Here is a 22756-nt window from a genome sequence, read left to right on the forward strand (position 1 = left end):
TCCTAACATGTGATTATCCATAGGACACATTAGCCCAAAGTTTAAAGATGCAAACTACCAAGCTTCTAGAGGTTAAAAAAAATGGTAAGGACCCGAAATACAGGTATTCTCATATCACAATATATTTACACCTATCAACATCTATTGAAATGTACCAGGGAACAATAGAATTCCGCTTCCTAACATGTGATTATCCATAGGACACGCCCAAAGTTTAAAAATGCAAACTACCAAGCTTCTAGAGGTTAAAAGTAAGGACCCGAAATACAGGTATTCCCAGGCCTAGCGTGAGCGTCAAGTCGGTTTATTTTGGTGGCCGCGTGAAAAAGGTATCAAAGGGGGAAAAAGTGGGTGCTGCTGTTACAGGGCCACCCCGGAGGCATTTGTTCTTTCCTTTGCCTTCACGCCCACCGTGAGCGATGTCTCTCAATCATGCCTTCAGACTCTTCTTCTGGGCAAAGCCAGTGCGAAGATATGGGCAACTTCTGTTGCGGCCAGCACCACCGCCGTCCTGCCACCACCAGAAGCACAAGCATAAGCAGAAGATCTCTTGACCATCAGGAAGAGGTGCAAATGAATTCATCCGCCAAGCAAAGATATGCCTTCATTCCAGATCGCTTCTCGTCCCTTGATCAGGTATCCTCTTCCCTGCTGAGATGGTGGAACCCTCATGCCGAATGAGAACTCTATGGCGTGACTGTGGTTTGCTTCCAAGTATCCCCAGTAGGGTGCAAAAGTTCTCAGTGCGCCGCACTAAACTATGGATGCTCTGGCACAGGTGACGATGGCCTTAAGACAAGCTGGACTGGAGTCCTCCAATCTTATCTTCGGCATAGATTTCACCAAAAGCAATGAGTGGACAGGTTTTATAACATGCGCTGAACCTTGAAATTCGTTAATTTAATTAGAACTTGGTTTCCGTCATCTAACATAATCGAATGCTATCAAGGCAAGGTCTCATTCAACAAGCGAAGCTTGCATAGCATCGGAGATTTGCCGAATCCCTATGAGACAGCCATCTCTATCATTGGAAAGACTTTGGCTCCATTAGACGAAGACAACTTAATTCCTTGCTTTGGCTTCGGAGATGGTATGATGGACGCGCGTGGTTTATTTATTTATTTATTTATTGTATATATCTACTTTATCATGGTTATTCGCTTCCTAAATTCTGTCTGGTGTATCTGTATCTCACCATCTTAATCTCCCTGCCCCCAACTCTCTAAGCCACAACTCATGATCGAGAAGTATTCAGCTTTCACAGTGATCATTCCCCCTGCCACGGATTTGAGGAAGTTTTAGCCTGCTATAGAAAAATAGTTCCGAGTTTGACACTTTCAGGTTGGTGATTTCTGGCATGTTTATAGTTGTCACTTCCCTTTCTCACTGGATTAGTATCAAGTACCTTGTTTTGTGCTTTATTGAATAGGGCCAACATCTTACGGACCGATAGTTGAGGCTGCCGTGAACATTGTGGAGAAAAGTGGTGGCCAGTTCCATATATTAGTTATCGTTGCAGATGGCCAGGTTTGAACATGAATTGCCTCTACGATTAAAAATAAAATAAAATCGTCTCTCTCTCCACCCCAAAGGGTGGTGCAACCACCTTCATTCACGCTCTGCCAAAAGGAGGGAGAGGAAAACTAATAGACAGGCATGAATGAGGTACACAAGGGAAAATACATGTTGAGTCGTCAATGGAAATGCAATGGCCTGGCATGACTTCCAACACTTGTCTAGATTTGGATTGATGAATCTAACAAATTAGGTGATATAGATCACGTGCTACAAAGGTTTAACTAAGTCTTGATGACAGACTGCTCAAAGATTTTCATACAAATGAAAAGCAATAACTGAATTAAACACACAGGTCACAAGGAGTGCGGATACAAGGGATCAAGAGCTCAGCCCACAAGAAGAGAGGACCATTAGCTCCATCGTGGAAGCAAGGTAGAACTAGAACTTTGTTACTTTTTTCTATCAACTCTAGATGAGTGTCAGAGACGCATTACAGAGTAGATCAAATTTTTTCAAGAAGAGCATGTGCTCTATAACCTCCTGAAATGAACCTTTTTCTACGGCCAAAATTCTTCATTTGGCTGTTGCGGAGAATCATGCAAAATTAGTGTCCGATCCTTAAATTCTGGTTATGGTACAGACTTATGCTCCATAGAGAAGTGAATGCAAAATAAGTGTATGTTCTGAGAAAGATATTCTATTCCTAGCTTATACCCACTTTCAATCGTCCTTGTTGGAGTTGGAGATGGGCCTTGGGAAGATATGCAGAAGTTCGACGACAAGATCCCTGCACGTGAATTTGATAATTTTCAGGTCACCTCTTTACTCTCGCTCCTACTCGTCCTACTCTCACTCCTATGAATATGAATGGGGAGTTCAACATCAGGAGAATTACTAAAAAAGTTCTAAACCTATCGTAATTGTGTAAATTCAGTCTTAAACATTTTTTTGGCCAATTTAGTACTAAACATTTTACAATTGTGCCAATTCAGTCCATCTGATCAAAATTGGCCGGTTGGCGTCGACGTGGATGCCGGATGTTGGCCAACAAACGTTGATGTGGCAATTTTTTTTTTTTTTAGATTTTTTCCCCACCTTCTTCTTCCATTGGCCGGCTAGTGCCGGCCAGAGATGAGGGTCGGCAAGGTCAGCCTCGTTAGCCAATGGCAAGGCTCGCCCCCGCTGGCCATCAGCGAGGATTGTTGCCAGATCTCGAGGGTGTCCCTGGAGAGGGTGCGGACGGCGGACAAGTCCGAAGGGGGTGGTAGGGCCTTGGCTTGGGTCGCTGACGATCAAAAGCGCGAGAGGTTGCCAAATTTGGCAACGGTCCTCGCTAGCAGTCGATGAGGTCGTTGTCGCCAGATTTGGCGCCGGTGGCCTTGCCAGCCGCTAGCGAGGACCGTCGTCGTTGCTGGGCGAGACTCGCCTTTGCTAATGGTTGGCGGGGGCGAGCCTCGCTAGTGGCTGGCGAGATTGACCTTGCCGGTCCTCACCTCTAGCCGATGCCAGCTGGCAAGAGGAAGAAGCAAGTGGGGAAAAAAAAAGAATACAAAATTCAAAAATTTTAAAAAAAAATTAAAAAATTCGAAAAAAAATAAAAAAAAATTTAAAAATTTCCACATCGAGCATTCGTCGACCAGCTATCCTCGGCCGGCATCCACGTCAAGCACCGGCCGGCCAATTTTGGCCGAATAGACTGAATTGGCACAATTGTAAAATGTTTAGGATTAAATTGGTTAAAAAAAATTAGGATTGAATTGGCATAATTGTAATAGATTTAGGACTTTTTTGGTAATTCTCTAGTTTAATATCATATGATTGCCATAGTTTGTTGAGGGATTGAGAGATTTTTAGTTTAGGAGCTGAAAATCATTTGTTGGAATCTCCCCCAATGCATGCAACCTACTCTTGATCAAGGCCAACTGCCCAGGCCAAAAATCTTAATTAAATCGATTTATAAAGTTTGCAGAATATTTCAGGTTCAACACTTTATTAAAGAAAATTTGTGTCTGAGCAGTTTGTGAATTTCACTGCCATCATGTCTAAAAGTGGAAGTCCATCGGAGAAAGAGACAGCATTCGCTCTTGCTGCTCTCATGGAGATTCCCTTCCAGTACAAAGCCACCCTCGAGCTTGGAATGCTTGGGTACGTATGTCTGCGTCCCACATCTTTCTCCCCTTTACGAACATTCAGCATCTTTTATTCCATTAAATAGCAACACCGTCCAAAAACCTTAGGGTTTATGAATCAGGATGTTGCATTATTTTAAGTAAATATAGTTTTTTAATTATTGTTTCCTGATCCCACCGTAATCTGTATGCCCATTCCTTTTATCGGACCAAAAAGTCATGCCAGGGGCAAAGCTAAAGGGTAGTTCCACGTCCTCCACCAGGGGAATTCCGCACAGTGATGGCATACTCAGAATGCCTACCAACCTCTCAGCCACAGCTGATGACCAACAGAACCAGGTAAAGATGACAAAGGTTGCGAGTCCTGTTTTCTCATCTGTAAGTTTTTTTGAGCTGGAAGGTACTGCTGGACTGGAAAAGTGAGAGGCACACTGGTGACTGGTGTAATCTATCAATTCAAATGTTAATCACGGTTAGACACACTTTAAAGTAATCCCTGATATTGAAAGCATTCTGCCAAATCTTTCCGATATAATCCACCGGGAGTATTCCATTAAACAAATGCAAGGAAGTTAGTGCTGCGATAAATCACATTTGCATGAAGTTGTCAAAGAAATGAACCCGGGAGTAATTTCCTTTCACAGTTATCCATGGATTTCTGGCTCTAGCGAATAACTAGGTTGAGTCCAGATTCCATAACATAATTTTTCCGAGCAATGGGACTCGTTGACAATTGTCTTACAACCTTGCAACATAATAGATGACTTTCCAGTACTGAGAATATTGCTCACTACCTCTTTTATCCATCTTCCTGTTCTCTGTATAGGTGTGCCCTGTTTGCCTGACAAATCCCAAGAACATGGCATTTGGTTGCGGTCACATGGTGAAGCTTCTTGAAAGTGTTCTTTGCCGTTGTTAACTACAGCTCTCCTTTCCAGGCTTACTGATACAGTGAACATGATTAACTGCAGACTTGCGGAGAATGCGAAGGAAGATTGTCCAGTTGTCCCATATGTCGCCAGCCAATCACCAGCAGGCTCAGACTGTACACGTGATTACTCCTCCAGGATGAAAAAAACACACTGGCTGCACTAGCCTCAGAAAGATATTTGAGGTTAATGCCACTGTTCAATGTACGAAGATGGACCCTGAGAATATACTTAACATATCTATGATATATACGTACATATGTACGAGTGGCAGGTGCTGGCCCATCCCCCCAAACCCATTGCATGTAAGAGGAAGATCCCTTCGCGTCAGTCCATCTCAATTTACGGCCTTTTCTCCTCTCATTAACTCGTTATGTGCCAAAGATCTCATGAGGAACGGATCATAACAGTCCAAGGACAAGGATTGGAAATAAGGGTAAAACTCTAGGGATGATTTATAACACGCCACAAGGCTGACGAGGAAAATCTAATTTAGTGATCGAACCTTAGGTCTGCACGACACTTCACAGATCATAGTTGATGAATAATGTTCCCCTTTTCCATGTTAGCATTTATGACACTTCAAGGTTCATATTTGAGTAAATTTAGCAAGTGCAGGCGATGAGTTTAAAGTGGTTAGCAGATAGTGCACGCAAATGAATTGACAAGTGATGGTGCCTATGTTATGACAGAATAACCTAGAGATAAGTACAGCATGAGCGTTATAACTTTTGTACAACAATCACTTGAGTGTGGTTTTGCTCACTTAAGTGCCATATTGGAGTAAAATTGATTATTTGAGTGTCATTTTTGACAAATCATCCTACATCGATTTTTTTTTTAAAATTAATTTCTCATTCCTGTTGATTTTTTTTATTTAAATTATTTATCCATGTTAGAGTTGGCGATGCCGTATAGGATGATTGGCGTCTATATCGGATTTTCCGACAAGGCAAATTGTTGATGTCACTTAAGTAATCGATTTTTCAAATTTATGATACTAAAGTGAGTACTATAAAAAAGTTACGACACTCATAGTATATTTATTCAAAAAATGCTTATACATGTGTCTGTTGAAGGAGTGATTATTTAAATATTTGTAATCTTAAATCTATTGTATAGATATCAATTTAATTTTAATTTTTCAATTTTGACAATACAGTCCTACATATCTACACAATATTTACATGTAGTATTTCTTGCCAATCGTCGTCGCAAATTGCGGCATGAATCAACAAATTGCCTACATCAACATACTAACTAGGACAACCGGCAATGAGTAGACACTATATGAGCAACTTTCAGTGGCAATTGGTGAGGATTACATTGGAATATCGCCCAAAAATTTAGGACTACATTGACAAAACTTAAAGGTATGACTGATTAAGTGGAATAATTAGTTGTTGACAAGAAAATTATGACAATTATAATTGCATTATAAGACAATCCAATCAAATTATTGGCAAATACATTTTTTTTTTCAATTTTAAATGCATCAAAATTTACAAAGAAACAAAAGAAGAAAAAAAGGTAAGAAAAAACCTCAAAATCTAGGACTTGCAAGAGATATTGTGATCAATTTAAGGTGATAGGAGGCGTTGGAAGTCAAAAAATAGATGGAAAAAGTGTGAGCCCTTATGCGTTAGTGCTTTTCACGTAATTGCTCATTTAAATATTAAATCTAACCTACTTATTTCTATTTGAGTTGGTGCGAGTAAAATAAGAAAAGAGTATGATGGGTGTTTAGAGTACAGAACTATACGGTGGTTGGGAAAAAAGAGAGGCAAATGAGGTAATTTATAACTAATACTACTTATGTATTAGTACATAATGATTGTTTTGATGATATTTTTATTTTGATCTTTGTTGAAAATTAAATTTTAAATGTTTTGGATTTTATATGCAATAAACCTCATTCACAAGAAATACCTAGTTATATTCTATGATACCAATTTCTATCAATATGTCTTATAAAGAATAATAAAAAAAAAAAAATGCAAGGCATTTCCTTACATGAGACCCTCATGGTAAAGTTCAAAGGGATAGTTGCATTGATTGGCTCTACCCAACCATTTTACCTATAAATAAAAATGCTTAGGATAAGGAATGCTAGAGTGCCATAACTTGCATACGGCTATCCCTTGAGTGTGAGAATACTTGAGTGTCATAACTTTTCTTATTTCATTTAAGTGTCACATCGAAGTAAAATTACATATTTGATTGCCATCTTTGATAAATTGTCTTACATGATTTTTTTTTAAATTAATTTTCCATTTCAATATGGAATTTTTTTATCTTTGAATTTTTATTATTTGTCCATGTTAACGTCGGTGATGCCACATATGATGACTAGTGTGTATGTTAGATTTTCTAGCAAGGTAAATTGCCAATGTCACTTAAGTTATCGATTTTTTAAATTTGTGACACTTAAATAAATGCCGTACTAAAATTATGACACTTCTAGTGTACTTATCTAAATAATTTAAGTTCAGAAAACAGATTTAAGTGAAATGGCCTTCATGACTAGAAAAAGCCAATATACTTGAAAGGTTCAGAGTCGTTATGTGGGCCGTGTTCTAGCCATCTTTTGTAGAAAATGTGTTCGATAGATTTTGATACAAGAAGGTGCATGCTAGTAAATTGTTTGATTCAAATGAAAAACCATCTTGTTTAGACCGAGAAACTTCTCGTGTGGACTAAAACCATCATTGTCACTGTCAACCCATACGATTTTACCGGCTCATGAAGAGTGCTGGGTATTATTTATATGAAGTATAATAGTAAAGATCATTTTACTGGACAACAAATGAGAATGAAGTGCACGAGAACACCTGAAAATTTCTCTAGTACTTTGATAAGGTACTACCGTGAATATTCTGCAAGTTTGATAAATTAATTACTATGCATGTAGTTGATGAGATTCGAATGTTGATTATCAATTTCTAATTGAAAATCCCTAAATCCCTCTACCAATTTTGGCAATCCTATAATTTAAACTCCCAAAAATAAAAGTGACTGAGAGTAGGAGTGGGAGCAAGAGTAGACGGGTAACCTGAAAATTATCAATTTCGCGTGTAGAGATCTTGTCGTCGAACTTTTGCATATCTTCCCAAGGGCCAACTCCAGCTCCAACAAGACGATGGAAAGTGGTCTAAGCTAGGAATAAAATATCTTTGTCAGAACGTCATTTATTTTGCATTCACTTCTCTATCTAGCATAACTCTTTACCATAAGCAGAATCAAAGAACTGTACACTAATTTTACAAAATTCTTCACTATAGCCCACAAAAAGTTTCTCTTCGCGAGGTTATAGAGCGCATGCTCCCTTGTAAAATATGATTTACTCTATAACATGTTTTTGATTTATCTGACACTTATCTAGAATCGATAGAAAGTTGTAACTAAGCTCTAGTTCCACTTGCCTCCACAATTGAGCCAATGGTTCTTTCTTCTTGTGGGCTGAGATCTTCATCCCATGTATTCACCCCTCGTGTGGCTTGCGTGTTTAATTAAGTTATTATTATTTTTATTTTTTTTTGTGCCGGAGGAACCGCTTTGGCCAATAGTCGCCACGTAAACCCCAGATGACTCTAGCCCAGGACCTACCATCAGGGCGCCACGCGTAATACATCTAATGGTCTGCCAGCCTCCCTACAACTTGCGTTGCGGGGTTTCGAACACGACATTTCCTTAAAATGCAAAAGTAGCCTACCCAGTAGAGCCACCATGGCCGGTGGTAATATGTTTAATTAAGTTACCGCCTTTTATTTGTATGAAAATCTTTGAATGGTTTTTTTTTTTTTTTTTTTTTTTTTGGTAAAAAAAAAAAAAAAAAAATCTTTGAATGGTCTCAATTTGTCATTTGTAATATACACTATTGTAAATATAGAGACTTATAAAAGACCTAATCAAACCTTTGTATCACATGATCTACATTACTTAATTGACATAAATTTAATTGGGACAATTATAATAGAAGTACTAAAATTAGTCACATTCATTCTTTTTTTTTGTCGGAATACATTTTTTTTTATACCCAAGGATCTCCGTACAGTCGGTAGCCGATGGGTAAACCCTGAAGCGACACTAGCGGCGAGTAAACCCTGAAGTGATGTTAGCGGATGACCCACCACCCCGATGACACGCTTAAGATCCCGTGCGACCCGCGGGATTCGAACTCCTCCATCCTGGGTAGACATTATAGGAGCTCTTATCTAGCTAGGCACCGCAGTGGTGGTAAAAGTCAATGTATTTGAATCTTTTAGTGAAACTTTTAGTTTGTTTATGTTAGAGTTATGAAACTTTAAAAGTCAATGTATTTGAATCTTTTTATTTACTCTGTCAATACATTGATGAAATTTTCTCCAACCAAACAGTCCTTGCCCTACTTTGCAGACAAGGGCCATAGCCCCTGTAGGCGAAGGTGTTGGTGCTTGCTTTCATCCAAATTTGGCAAGGGCTATAAGGCCATCATAGTGACCTTTATGAGATTTTATGGACCGATTGTTTTAAAAGTATACGTTTAGTGTAATCTTTTTGCCTAGTATGAGATGTGATATATTTAATTGGAGAATTTCGGTGTATTTAATATATTATAATAAAGCATACATCAACCTATCTATTAATTTTATGAAATGATTTATATCAATCAAGATATGCACAATTAAATGAGATATGTGCGAAATATCAAGAGATATAGAAAACTAAATATATATATACACACATCGTAGAGAATCTCGAAAAGGAGTCAAGTCTCTCTCAAGCCGTTCTTTATAAATTTTCGGTATTTTGACATGGCGGCAGCTGAAGAGTCACTAGTCTAAGTAGGGATTCTTTGTTGCAAGAAGGAAACGCACACATCACATCATCAACGAAGCACACGGGGTCGCCCCTGCAGTTGTAAGGTGCACCAAGAAGTTCCTCTGTTCCTCCTTCCCCAAACCCAGTTCCTCTCTGCCTCCACGTCTCCTCGACTCCGACCCGCCAGACCCTCCCAATGTTCCCCGATTCCAATCTCTCCCACCTCAGTTGCCGCCACAGTGAACCAGCTTAAGCACCACCCCAACCTCATCTTCTCCTCCTTTCGTCACCTGGATTCCTGTGACTTTCCTGTCGACCCTCCCACTTAGGCCACTTTCATCTCCGTCCTCTCCCCCTTCGCCTTCCGCTCCCGCCTCGATTTCGCTTCTCCTGCCGCATCATCTCCTTCCTTTTGCACGGTGTCCTGCTATTCCTTCATTACTGGATTCTCTTTGCTATGCTGAGCAGGCCCCCTCAACTCCCTCGTCAAGGCCTATGTTCGGCCTCCACTTCAACAGCTTGGTCGAGAAACCCAATCCCGCTGCCGCCATCACTCTGTATGAGCAGTTGAAGTGGCTCGATTTTATTCCCAATGACTACACTTATACCAAGGCCCTTTGCAGGACTCACGAATTGGATGGAGCCGCTCGCTTGTTATTCCACCACATGGTCGAGATTGGGTCACCTCCAATACCTTTGCTTACAATAACTACCTCCCGCTGGGTTATGAGGTTCTCATATATTGGCGGGCTGCTGGGATCTCCCTGAGTGACAATGCAAATACTGGAGTCCGCCTATATGGGAGAGCATGACATTGCCTCCGATGTCCACTGCTGCTGCCTCGATTCATGGCCACTGCAAAAGCTCCAATTTGGCGCGTGCTGTCAAAAGGTATCAAGTCCAAGTGTGTCATCATCAGCGCCCTTCTCCAGTAAGATGGTACTGCACAAACCCAAATCATCATAAAGAAGCCATCCTGCAAGTAATTAGACTGTAGATGCCAATGCTCAGTTATTAATATGTCATCAATATTAAAAGCAAATATCAGGAATTTTTTTTTTTTTTTTTTTTTTTTAACGATGAGCTAATAGGAGGAATCACAAGAGGAATCGATGGCATCTCGTCAAGGCCTGAAAATAGGAAGAGAGGGTGTCCCCCCCCAGCAGAGCAAGAGAATCAAGAAAGGAAGAGCAGAGTACCCTGCCGCAAGGCGATGAGGGCGGGAACAGGGAGAGAGGGAGGTGAAGGGGGGAGAGGACGCAGACGGAGGAGGCAAAAGTGAGGGTCCAGAGGGAAGCCACAGGACGAAAGAAGGAGAAGGCGCGGTCGGGATTGGGGTCGTGCCTAAGGCGGCTGACTTCGGCGGCGACGGAAGCGGGGAGAGTCTGGAGGGTCGGAGTCGAGGAGACAGGCGGAGGCAGGGTTTGGGGAAGGAGGAAGAGGAGGAGGAACAGGAAGATCGCTGCACCTTCCGGGACAAGGACGAGGACGACCAACCGCTTCATTGATGGGCACGTGCGTTTCCTGCACCAGAGAAACCCTAATAGCCGCCAACTTGGCGGCGCCAAGAAAGGTCTTCTGTTCCCCCCTTCTTTTTAACCTCTCTCTCTCTCTTTTTATTTTTATTTTTTCAATTTGTAGCCTTAGCATGATTCGTGTACTCCCTCAAATTTATTTGAAAATGAGACAATTGTAGCCGAAATTATTTCTCCAGCTTGTCTCGTTCATATGTTTATCACTTCCTTCATTTGAACTCAATTTCGCCAAATCCTTCCGCTGTTTATTAGTGTAAGTGAATAAAAAAAAAATTAACCTAAGCATCTTTTGATCTATGTTTCCTAAGACCCTCTAGAATTTGAATTTCGAATGAGTAAATTATTCTTTTTTAGACACATGGCTTCAATTGAATTTCATTTCAAATTATTAAAATGCTTTGTCTGTGAGAAGGGATAATCAGTCCATTTGGTTCAAGAAAATATCATCACTATTTTGATGGGATAAATGAAAAGATCCAAATACGTCAACTTTTTTAAGTTTTATAATTAAAATAAACAAACTAAAAGTTTTACAATTGAAATTCATAAATGCGACAGATTGATAAGACATTTATTAAATTGTCGCCATTAATTTTAGAACTAACAGGCTCGTGCAGCGTTAACTTAATAGAATTAGAAAAGGAGATGGATGAATATCGAAGAAAAAAGGGGAAAGTGCGATCGTGGAATATTTATATACCTTAACATTTCAAGTAAAATCATATTGAGATTTTTTATATTACCGTTTGAGTCGGGAGTCAGCCTTTTCGCATCTCCCCTTCCATTCGTGGGGGTATTTAAACTCCTCTTGATATTACTAGGGGAGTCCTCGTCTCTCTCTAAATAAGAAGTTGAAACATCGCCGCTCCCATCGCCCCGCCGCCACGCCAAGCAGGGAAGCCCAGCAGCCAGCGAGCGCGCGAGCGAGCGGAACACGGAGAGAAACAGAGAGCGAGCGAGAGATAGCGAGAGAGAGCGAGGGTGCTAACCTCTCCACGTCTCACGCCGACGCAAACCGGAGCAACGGTCGTGGGGGGGAGCGGCCTTGTGTCAACCGCCATTGTGAGCTGAGCTGAACGAAGGTTTCTTATCATTCTCTCCGTTCCCACCCAGCAGCCGCTTCTTCTTCCTTGTCTTTTGTCTCTCTCTCGTTACAGATTAACATCCCATATCCATGTCTTATCCGCTTTGTTCTTGCCTTGTCCTTTGGTTTTTATCACGCCCGACAAACCGCTCGCTCTCGTTTTTTTTTGACTTTGCTACTCAATACGTTCCTCATTGACAAAACCTCGACTGACGTTTAGCACGCCCCCGTGGGGCTTTTTGCTTTTGCCAGAGACAATGAAGTACGTCCTCGTCACGGGTGGAGTCGTCAGCGGCCTCGGCAAGGGCGTCACTGCCAGTAGCATCGGGGTCCTCCTCAAAGCTTGCGGCCTCCGCGTCACTTCTATTAAGATTGGTATCCCCCCCTCTGTCGCCCCCCACTGTCTGCCTTGCCATCTCTTTTACGCTTCTTTGTCTCCTTTGGTTTGATTGTTTCTCCTTGTTCTATGATGCTTTTCAGATCCTTATTTGAACACCGATGCCGGGACTATGTCCCCCTTCGAGCATGGCGAGGTGTTTGTCTTAGATGATGGTGGCGAGGTAAGCTTGTACATGTAACCGACCTACATGTCTCATTTGCACACTTGCACTTGCTTATCGAGCATATGCGCGCTCTTTGCTTCTCTGCCCATGTTCTCTAGAATTTTCTCCTGGCAGTGGAGTAAAAGGTTCATCTGAAATTGTTTCTTAGGTGGATTTGGACCTCGGAAATTATGAAAGATTTCTTGACACCACTTTAACTCGGGATAATAACATCACAACTGGCAAAATCTATCAGGTATTCAACCCATCAAATTTCTTGCATTCTGTATATGGATGTCTTTGAGAATCGAGAAATGCGCCTTCCTAAATTTAATATATTTTTGGTGTTTTAACAGTCAGTTCTTGACAAGGAGAGAAGAGGTGATTATCTCGGAAAGACAGTCCAGGTCTGTTAGGCAATTTGATCTTGTAAAAACTTAGAGCTTTGCAACTATTACTACTCTTATTTAACTGGAATTAGCATTGTCCGTGGTTTAATTTTACATTTACTTTAGGTTCTCTGTAGTGCTGGGTTCATTATAGTTTTAACCAAATTTTGCTGTTTTCTAGGTGGTTCCACACATTACAGACGCCATTCAAGAGTGGATAGAACGTGCAGCCATGATACCGGTTGATGGTCAAGAAGGCCCGGCAGATGTTTGCGTCATTGAACTTGGTGGAACTATAGGTAAGTAGCTTTAGTGGTGACTATCATTTTCCTGGTTCTGGGTGGACTAAATTCATATCAATGCAGGGGATATCGAATCTATGCCATTTATTGAGGCACTTGGTCAATTCTCTTACCGAGTAGGTAAGGTTACACCATGTTTTATTTAAGTAAATTTGCTCTTGAGAGTTTTCGGCGAAACATTGTTGTTTACCCAACTAAATATTTCTGCAGGAGTTGGCAATTTCTGCTTGATTCATGTCAGCCTTGTTCCTGTACTCAATGTTGTTGGTGAACAGGTATCTTTGTTAGAATCAATTTGTCAATTGACTGATTTCTTAAGATGGTAGATATGGATGTGTTCCTGAATTATGTCCTTGGCATGCTAACCATAGCCTCTGTCATATTGTCCCACAGAAAACAAAGCCTACCCAGCATAGCGTCCGAGGTCTTAGAGGACTGGGTTTGACCCCAAATATTCTAGCTTGTAGAAGTGCAAAGGTTTGCCTCATCTATCACTTCTGTACTTCTTTTACTAATTGTGCTGATAGTAGACTAAAGTTGTCAGGTCATCTGTCACAGGCGCTTGATGAGAATGTTAAAGGAAAGCTCTCTCAATTTTGCCATGTGCCGGTACTGCTCTTAAATGGTGATAAGCTTTGTTGGCCTTTTTTGACCGATCATTAATCATTTGTAAGCAACTTGATTATAGGTAGAAAACATCATGACTCTATATGATGTCCCAAACATTTGGCACATTCCTTTGCTGCTAAGAGTAAGTAGTTTAAGAACTTTGAAATTCAAACTATACGCCTTCATATTTGTTTCATAGCAAAAGGCTCAATAGAGCTTCTTCTGCCTCTTTTCAACCCTTCATGATAGGACCAAAAGGCACATGAAGCAATTCTGAAGGGACTGGACCTTATGGGGTATGTGGTGTGAATCAGTTCTCCCTCGCCTTTTGTTTTATCATTCAATAAATGAATGCTTGCCCCTTTGTTCTGCTTTCTTGGGCATCACTCAACATGTCGCCATTTCTTTCCAGCCATGCAAGGAAGCCAGAGTTGGAGGAATGGACTGCTCGGACAAAAGTTTATGACCAGTTGTCTGATCCGGTAGGCCTTGAACTTCTATTTGGTCCGTCTAGGCATACTTATCCATGTGGTATCAGTTGTCATGCTTTTATTTTGTGCATATTGCAGGTACGAATTGCTATGGTAGGAAAATACACAGGGCTGTCAGATTCTTATCTCTCTGTCTTGAAGGTGAGTGGCTTACTGAAGAGTCATATTTTTGCAGGCATTTTGTATAATACATCTCTTGGATAATTGTGCAATGCTTGCGCTTTGATTACTTGCTTTAATGCCTTTTCCTTTCTTTGGTTCTTGCTGGTTGGGTTCACATTTTGCCCCTCAAGTCCGATGCAACGACTTTAGTAGTGTGAAAATTTTCCAAATGAGTCTCTTTTTGAAAACAATTACAATTTCCTTTGTTTCCATTTCAAAATCTTTTGGGAAATGAAGTTTCTGGAACATCTTCCTGATTGGCATTTTGTTCTCTGTCACATTGGGCTGTAAATGTGCGGTCTGTTCATAATGACAGATTAATTTATCAAAAATATGCTTGCAGAATCCATGTGTGCAATGTAAAGCTTAGAAGTTGTATCGTAGAAGATTCTTATACTTTGGGTCATATGGCAGGCTCTTTTGCATGCTTCTGTTGCCTGCCAAAGGAAACTTATTGTAGACTGGGTTCCTGCAAGCGACCTGGAGGATATCACTTGGAAAGAGGTGAAGCTGAGCTCATTTCTTATGTGACTTATTATTTTTGTTCTGTTGTATGTTGCGAATAGAAGTTAGATTGTATACAATTAATAGACAATAGTCCTTGACAACTAAGTTTTCCCAGCAGTCTCCCGAGGCATATAAAGATGCATGGAATTCATTGAAGGTACATTTAGTTTTATACTTTAATAGCCTTTTGGCCCAATATGCAGTTTTGATTTCCTCATTTGCTTATACAAGCTAGTTCCATGATTGCAACTGATTATACAACTGAACTGTTTTTTTGCACAGGGTGCTGATGGAGTGCTGGTTCCAGGAGGGTTTGGTGATAGGGGGGTGCAAGGGAAGATTCTCGCAGCAAAGTATGCAAGGGAAAATGATGTCCCATACTTGGGCATTTGCTTGGGGATGCAAATTGCTGTTATAGAGTTTGCAAGATCTGTGTTGGGTTTGCATGACGCAAACAGCACGGAATTTGATCCTGAGACAAAGAATCCTTGTGTCATATTCATGCCAGAGGCATGCATTACTTCTACAATATTTTACTAAAGATGATAATTTTAATTCCTTCTGGCTTAGTAAATTCATTTTTCATTCATTCATGGGCTACATTTATCAGGTTTCAAAGACTCACATGGGAGGGACGATGCGTTTAGGATCAAGGAGGACTTATTTCAGGAACACTGACTGCAAATCTGCAAAGTTGTAAGGAATTGGGAGATTTTTAACTTTGTTTCATGTTTAGGAGTGTTAAATTTGGATAAACAAGTGCTTAAGGCTAAATTGTATTTGATATGGTGGTGTCACACTTACAGGAGATGATGTATCACGAAAATATTTGATGTATTCATATATTTTTAATCCTTTAGGTATGGCAATGCAAGGTTTGTTGATGAGCGACATCGGCACAGATATGAGGTGAATCCATATTAGCATAGAACTGCAGTCCTGAGTAATCTTATTTTCTTTTGCTTGCTTGGTCATTAACAAGTTTGGTTGATATCACCTAGGTAAATCCTGAGGTTGTACCAGAACTGGAAAAGGCCGGCCTGCGCTTTGTTGGCAGGGATGAAAGTGGGCAGCGAATGGAAGTAAGTATTCATGGTACTTTTATTATGTTTATGAATACAACTTAATATTATTTACTTCAATTGTAGTTTGTTTGTAATAATTGTGGCAGTACCTGATGATTCAGTGTATTAAGTACTTCTCCTTTCTTGTTTGTTGATTTCATATTTAATTCTGTACATTGATTGCAGATTGTGGAACTTCCTGATCATCCGTATTTCATAGGTGCTCAGTTCCACCCTGAGTTCAAGTCAAGGCCAGGAAAACCTTCTGGTCTCTTTTTAGGTAATGCATTGTTGAATATAAAATGTTTCTCATCCCTATTCATGCACACGTCAATGTATCCATGGTTTTCTACTCATTTGTACATTTGTCGTTCGTTCACTGTAACCACTATCTTAGAGAGAAAGTTCCACTTAATATTGCTGGTGAACTTTCTTGAGCTGATGCAATCACTGATGAACCTAATTGATGACTTTCTGAGAAGCATCCGTGATTCATTCATCTAGAATAGTGTCACTGCTTGTGAATTTGCTTGGTCTGTTCAGTTGTGTTTCCTGTTTAATGGTGTGTCTTTGCCAAGGTAATCTTATTGTGTCGGTTTTATTCTGTTGGAATTGGGAGAATTCATTGGTTCTTTGACCCATGGTGGAAGTTTCTGCATTATCATTTTGAATATTTAAATTTTCTTAGGCACCTAGCTCAGCAATTTTATTTGGCAGTGCCAGTAAGATAGAAATCATTATCCAGTTCACTCTTGCTTGCTATTGACAGCATTTTAGTTTTCTTCTGATTAACCTGCCTTAATGTTTTACTGTTCATTTTCAACTGCAACAGGACTTATAGCAGCTTCATGTGGGCAGTGGGATGGAGTCCTATGCTATGGAAGCAAGGCAATCGCCAACGGCATAAATAATGGACCCTCAGTCATGAAAAGTTGCATAAATGGAAATGCATCCAAGTTTTTGAATGGCTCATGCAATGCCATACCTATGAATGGTAATGGCGTGCACTGTTGATGCATCCTGTGACAGTCGCACCGAGGGAGTATGGTTCTCTGAAATTATTATAGCTTAATCATGAGTTTTAAAGGGATTCGAGTCCATTTGTAAAGCAAACAAGCATAAATACCACCTTCTTGTATGGTTGAGTGGAGAGGGCGGCGAAGTCATAAATTACCTCTTCATTCGATGCACTTGGAGTGCTGGAGAACTCCAGCTTGGAATGCGCTTAAGCTGAGGGATCTTGTGTAATTAAATGGGAATTGGGGCTGGGGACTGCTCAGCATTTTGCTGCCTGCCTGACACATCACACGCAATCATCAAGGGATTGCACCTGACTTGAAAGCAAAAGTTTTGTTGGCTGATTATGAGGGTTAATGAAGTTCAGATACTACCCCCGCATATGATGTCGAAGCTTCTGACTACACGGAAAATGAAATGGTTGGTACTTTAGGCTATTTTCAAGGGATTTAATCCCTCCTTTGAGAAAACCCTGAGACTACTTTATTCGTTAATGTCCTTTTTTCTTGGTTCCTGACTTGAGAGATGTAATTCTTTATAGGAATGTTCCTGAATGATCTACCCTCTCCTTTTCTTAGCTTCATGGATTACCAAATGTTTTCCGGAAGTTCATCTGCTGATGACACGGTGAATTTGGGCGGGATTAATGAACTGGATCTTTTACTTTTTTTTAATTCCAGGATTGACGGATTTAATTGGTTGCCTGTCCAGTTATTGTAATTATATGTTTGTAAACATTATCCCATCAAAGTAAAGAGAAGCCAAATTACAGATGGGTAGAATAAAATGAGGTAGAGATGGATCTAGTGCCATCATTATGTACACCTACATGTGATTATGTGATTCATGACTCCTGTACAAATGATAGAAGAGTTTTAAGTTGCAAATGCATGGTACATCGCACTTGCTTGAGTTGGTTAATCATCAAACTAGTGCACTGAACCAGAAAAGCCACTATCGTCACATTCTGCGATGTTAGATTACACGCTGGTGCACAAATTGATGAATAAGCATTGTATGGGAAGCTCCTCCAGTAGGCGGTAAAATTTAGTCAAGATGGTTCCCCAGAACCAACCTTAGTATTGCAGGTGCAGGGGCCTAGTTTGACATGAAAGAGGAAGATGCTTGGATGGCTTTATTAGCTTATAGAGTTACTGCAATTTGCTTTACTGGTTAATACAAGAAAGTCATCTTAGAGCTTGAATCTGCAACCCTAGCGGATCTTCTCTAATTGTGAGGTAGCAATGCTTCACCTCCACGCTGTTTTGATGGAAAGGATCAGTTCTCATTGTTGAAAATTGAAAATATCAATACGTCACATCACTGATGAGAGGGGGATGTGAGCACGGATTGACTTGCAAACTACACTCTTATCTCCAAATTAGTTCTAATTTTCGCAATTCTTCACCTTCTGGTCTTTCAATCAAATGAGCTGGGGCTCCAATCTTGAGATAAATAGTTTTGAGAGACCACATTATGAAAGTTTTGTAGATATTAAGATACAATATCTGATGCATGCATAAAGTTCCATCAAGCTCTGATATCAAATGATATTTGATTGTTTGACATAGCTCTATTCCATTAAAACTTCTGTTTGAACCATCTATTTCAATTTCCATAAGATTCTGATGACACATCATGAGGAGGCGCTCCATCTAATGATTTTCTTTCATAGAAAACTCGAAGACAAGGTAGATACTGTGGAAATCCCCATACATCAAGTGGGATGAACAGTTTCTGCAACAGACTTCAACACTATGACAATCTTAAAAGTGTCGCTAGTTCTGTTTGGACTAGTAGCAACTTACTGTGAGGGTCACCCTTTTCTTTACCAAACATTTGTGTGATTACATTCACAACAAAGCTATTCCCTCGATTTCAAGAAAGAGTAAATAACATGCTAGAAAATCAAGCAACCAATTAAAGAACATGACAAGATAAAACTAGAGCAGCAGATCCATCAGAAACAGACAATTTTGCCAGTGAACAAAAAATTTCAGCAAACACTCTTCAAAAATCAACAGGTGAAGCATGATGGACACAGATGAACCATTGGCCATCACTTCTCTCAAACACATTAGTCACAAACTGCCCTCCCCAACTGCTACCTTTGGTTTTAACCAGTTCCACACAAGTTACGTAGCCCAAATCCCCTCTAACATGGACTCTAACTTCTCGCAGCTCAATCTCCAATGGGAACTCATAGTTTCCCCATACATGAATCCAACTATCCATGACCGATTCATAACCAGATATGCCAAGGACACCTGGGTGTACACAGCAAACATGATCCCCTTTTGACCAAATAGCTTGCATGGCAGATAAATCTCCATTTTTAAATGATCTGTAAAATTCAGCATTTGCTGCTAGCACGGATGCTTTGCTATCCTCTTGAATACTACGAAGTGTATCCCTGAGTTTTGCAGCTTTTGCATAGTTTTCCTCCTTAATGGCAACTTGGAGCTCCTGCTCTAAAATTTGCTGGATCTAGTGTAATGTTTTCGCCACTAAAGGCACTATCCCCTTGGTTCGCTCGACAAACTGTTGAAGAGAAGAAAGACGAATGGCCTCTAGGAAAGACTGCACCAAATGTTGGCAACGTTAGAGCTGGAAAGAAGTGTTCAAAATTGAACAGCATTGCCTGTAACACGCAATTTGTAATAAGCTATTTGACAATCACTAAATTTTTATAGCCAAGGTGCAAGAAACAACTAAAGAGTACCTCATTAAAGAAAAAAGTACTCCAATATTAGGAACAGGAAACTGCATAGCTAAGGTAACTACTAAGACTTCCTGCAGGGAATTTATTTGGCTTATTATTTGCAGACTTAGACGACCATGATAATTATGAGGGAGGGGAACTTACTTGGCTTACAAAATTGTAAACTCAGCCGACCATGATAATGACGAGGCTGGTAAGAGGATACTACAATGTCCTCCATCTTATGAGCCCAAGAAGAGGTGTAATATCCTAGGTGGATAGAACATTTTGATGTGCTGCACTTCCTTGTACAGTTAGTACTAATACAAGGAGAAAATGTCAATATGACACTCACCATTTAGCTGAATGACTGCCTGCCTCTGACTTCAGGTATCAGCTGCCAAAGAGAAGACAACTCAACCAGCTAAAGATCTGATTTCACTGCAGTCAAAAGTTTAAAAATAAACTATCATTTTCCAGCATACACAGGAATACTAGTGACCCAGGTTTTGTGCGGTTAGAAAATATTAGATGTCAAATGACAGGAAATAGTGGATGGAAGAGGAAGGCCAAGGGGAAACTTGTCTGTTCACACTGTCATAGGGGAGAGATGAATGTACGTTGCATTGAACATATTTAAGCTAGTTAACATACTTCAATGGCTCAGCGTGACACTAATTTTGCCAATACCAGAGATATTACAAAACCTCAAGGTGAGCATATAGGAGAAACCTGGAGGATCACTGGTCAAGTGTTCAGAATTAGCATGGATACAGAGAGTTGAAGTACATGGTGACAGTACAAATAGGAAGATGTATAATTTAAGAAGACCATCCCAAAGCAGATGCTTTCTGGAATTTAATCAAGCAGGTGGCGTGGAATTGTGATGGCGTGGGTTTTCATGGATTCTGAAGTTATCAACCGTTACTTAAGAAGATTCGATGAAATGTATCAAATGTGCTATTTCATTAGAAAGCCAAAAAAAAAAAAAGAAGTAATTTCTCGAGGTCCGAGCAGTTCGGTCCCGCGATTGGAAAACCATGGTTTCCTTCCTGGCACGGGGTAGTGATCTAACCTCGACCTATAAAAGCGAAAAATTCAAGAGGAATCAACTGGTATCGAGCCAACCATACACGCCAGAGCGCAAACGTCTTAGTAATTTCACCAGGTCATACAAAGTACTTACTGCTTGATGGGGGTGTGGGTGTCCTCAAAATCCAATAAAAACCTGAGAATATGGGTGCGCTGCAATTTGAATAAAAATGGGAAGAACAAGTTCACGTTCGCTGACCAAGAAGCAAAACTAACACCGAGAGGGAGAGAAATTACCTTTGGGCTCTGCAACGTTCAACTCCACAAGCATCAAACCAAATGCTTTTTAAAATCGCGAGTCGGAATCGCTTCAGGATGGCAAGTCAAACTCGCTAAACTCGTTAGAATCGCGAGTTGACTCGCGATCTCATCAAGTTCCTCAAATGCTGGGCCTCTTCTTCTTCTTCTTCTTCTTCGTGGGCTGATCCAGAAAATCCAGCCGACGAAGCCTCCAAACTTTAAAATGGAGCGATGAGTTTCTGCTTAGCAAGGGAAACTGAGACTTACGGGTTCAAGAATGAACATATGTTTGGGAAAGCAAGAATTATATAGGGAATCGAAAGTCTTTTATCCATCGCTTCTACGCCTCCAGAAGGCTGGGCCCAAGAACAAAATCTTAGTTCAAAGGGGCTTTTAGCTTTAAAAGTTTAATTAACTCAACTTAGCTTGAAAAAAAATTCAAGAGCACCATCAAATCTCTCTCGAGCTCGAGAGATAGACAGCTTGTTGTCCCAGATTTGTATTTTGTTTTTTTTTTTCTTTTTCACAGGGATTTCCACGTAATACTCGATTCTAATGGTAACGCTCTTTTGATTGGGCATAAGAAAAAGAAGGAATCAAAACTCGATCCTTTTGGAAAGTTAGTTACTGACTGGGCGCATTTGCATTGACTCCATACATCATGACCGAAACACAAACTAAACATGAAACAAGTTGAATACATATTTCGGGTCTTAATATTATTCAGGTAATTGTTATAAAATAAGAAAACAAACATGTTTGGGTCAAGTTAGGGTCAAAACATTGTTTGGGTCCGAACACATTATTGGCTTAATGTGTTTGAAACAAACACATTTTCCTCTCATCCAAACCCAAACACTCTTCAGTCTTCATCCAAACACATTATTGACCCTCTCAACGTGACGATTGCGCCTTCTTTGTTCGTCGACTCCACCGCCGCTGTTGCCGCCGTCACCACCTGCGCCCTCTCATCGATTCCGCCATTGCCCTTTTATTTGCTCCTCGCATTCTAGGGTTTCGCAAAGCAAGTTCCTTGCTTTGTAGCAACAGCAACAACAAGATCTTTTACCACGAAACAAGAACCAACAAGATAGTAATGACGAACCCAGGAGCAAAAAATGAGGTCTTGACTACAATGGGAAAGTAAAAAGTCAAAGGGATGACCTTGCGAACCCTCTTGCGGTGGACGGCCTCAATCTCGTAAAAGTCCTCGTCCAACTTCGGCCGCTGGGCTCCCTCCTTGTCGGCCTCGGCCTCGGCGTCATCCTCATTGGCTTCCTCTCCTTCTTCGGCTTCCTCCACTGCCTCCTTCTTGAGAGGATGCCCTCCTTTTGCCACCTTTGCCCACAAACACACACCGAGCGGGAGTCAATGCCAAGCGAAACCCACATCGCGAAAGACAATTGGAGCTGCCGGAGCTTACCGCCATTGCCGTTGGAGATGGGGGTCGTCGTGGGGTCATCTTCAAGAAGACCTTCTATCACGCCCCAAACCCCGGGTATGCGCACATCCCTCGGTAGTCGATAAAAAAATATGACGTCCCAAGATGCGTCGCCGACCTGTTCTTTTTATCTTTCAATTAAGCACACGCAGAAGCGAATTAAATGAACACCTGGCTAACAATCAAACACAGGGATAGTAAAAA

General features: G+C 40.7%; 4 protein-coding genes across 5 annotated transcripts; 2 read left to right on the top strand and 2 right to left on the bottom strand.

Moving 5' to 3' along the window:
• Positions 1-389: 389 nt before the first annotated feature.
• Positions 390-4698, top strand: LOC120294774 (E3 ubiquitin-protein ligase RGLG4-like). Its single transcript, XM_039315278.1, has 11 exons — positions 390-636; positions 779-863; positions 950-1090; positions 1228-1341; positions 1430-1527; positions 1871-1950; positions 2226-2331; positions 3536-3663; positions 3865-3986; positions 4474-4530; positions 4619-4698. The coding sequence occupies exons 1-9, from the start codon at positions 433-435 to the stop codon at positions 3890-3892; spliced, it is 984 nt and encodes a 327-aa protein (XP_039171212.1). The 5' UTR covers positions 390-432; the 3' UTR covers positions 3893-3986; positions 4474-4530; positions 4619-4698.
• Positions 4699-9320: 4622 nt separating this feature from the next.
• Positions 9321-10944, bottom strand: LOC120294764. Its single transcript, XM_039315256.1, has 2 exons — positions 10576-10944; positions 9321-10318 (listed from the first exon to the last, which is right to left on the bottom strand). Exons 1-2 carry the CDS (start codon positions 10879-10881, stop codon positions 10292-10294), a joined length of 333 nt encoding a protein of 110 aa, XP_039171190.1. The 5' UTR covers positions 10882-10944; the 3' UTR covers positions 9321-10291.
• Positions 10945-11727: 783 nt separating this feature from the next.
• On the top strand, positions 11728-17813 carry LOC104448691 (CTP synthase). 2 transcript variants are annotated; one of them, XM_010062566.3, is made up of 22 exons: positions 11728-11993; positions 12229-12370; positions 12476-12555; positions 12707-12793; positions 12894-12944; positions 13108-13225; positions 13292-13348; positions 13439-13503; positions 13622-13705; positions 13787-13837; positions 13917-13979; positions 14087-14133; positions 14250-14319; positions 14407-14469; positions 14905-14994; positions 15116-15154; positions 15280-15507; positions 15608-15693; positions 15858-15906; positions 15999-16079; positions 16248-16341; positions 16894-17813. In XM_010062566.3, exons 2-22 carry the CDS (start codon positions 12253-12255, stop codon positions 17073-17075), a joined length of 1803 nt encoding a protein of 600 aa, XP_010060868.1. In that variant the 5' UTR covers positions 11728-11993; positions 12229-12252; the 3' UTR covers positions 17076-17813. The 2 variants fall into 2 exon arrangements, with proteins under 2 accessions (XP_010060868.1, XP_010060867.1); XM_010062565.3 differs by having other exon boundaries at positions 12248-12370.
• A 1188-nt stretch (positions 17814-19001) lies between these two features.
• On the bottom strand, positions 19002-22540 carry LOC104448692. Its single transcript, XM_039314405.1, has 3 exons — positions 22535-22540; positions 22276-22449; positions 19002-19565 (listed from the first exon to the last, which is right to left on the bottom strand). The coding sequence occupies exons 1-3, from the start codon at positions 22538-22540 to the stop codon at positions 19089-19091; spliced, it is 657 nt and encodes a 218-aa protein (XP_039170339.1). The 3' UTR covers positions 19002-19088.
• Between the last annotated feature and the right edge of the window lie 216 nt (positions 22541-22756).

The sequence above is a fragment of the Eucalyptus grandis genome, chromosome 6, assembly GCF_016545825.1.
Source record: "Eucalyptus grandis isolate ANBG69807.140 chromosome 6, ASM1654582v1, whole genome shotgun sequence".
NCBI lineage: Eukaryota > Viridiplantae > Streptophyta > Magnoliopsida > Myrtales > Myrtaceae > Eucalyptus > Eucalyptus grandis.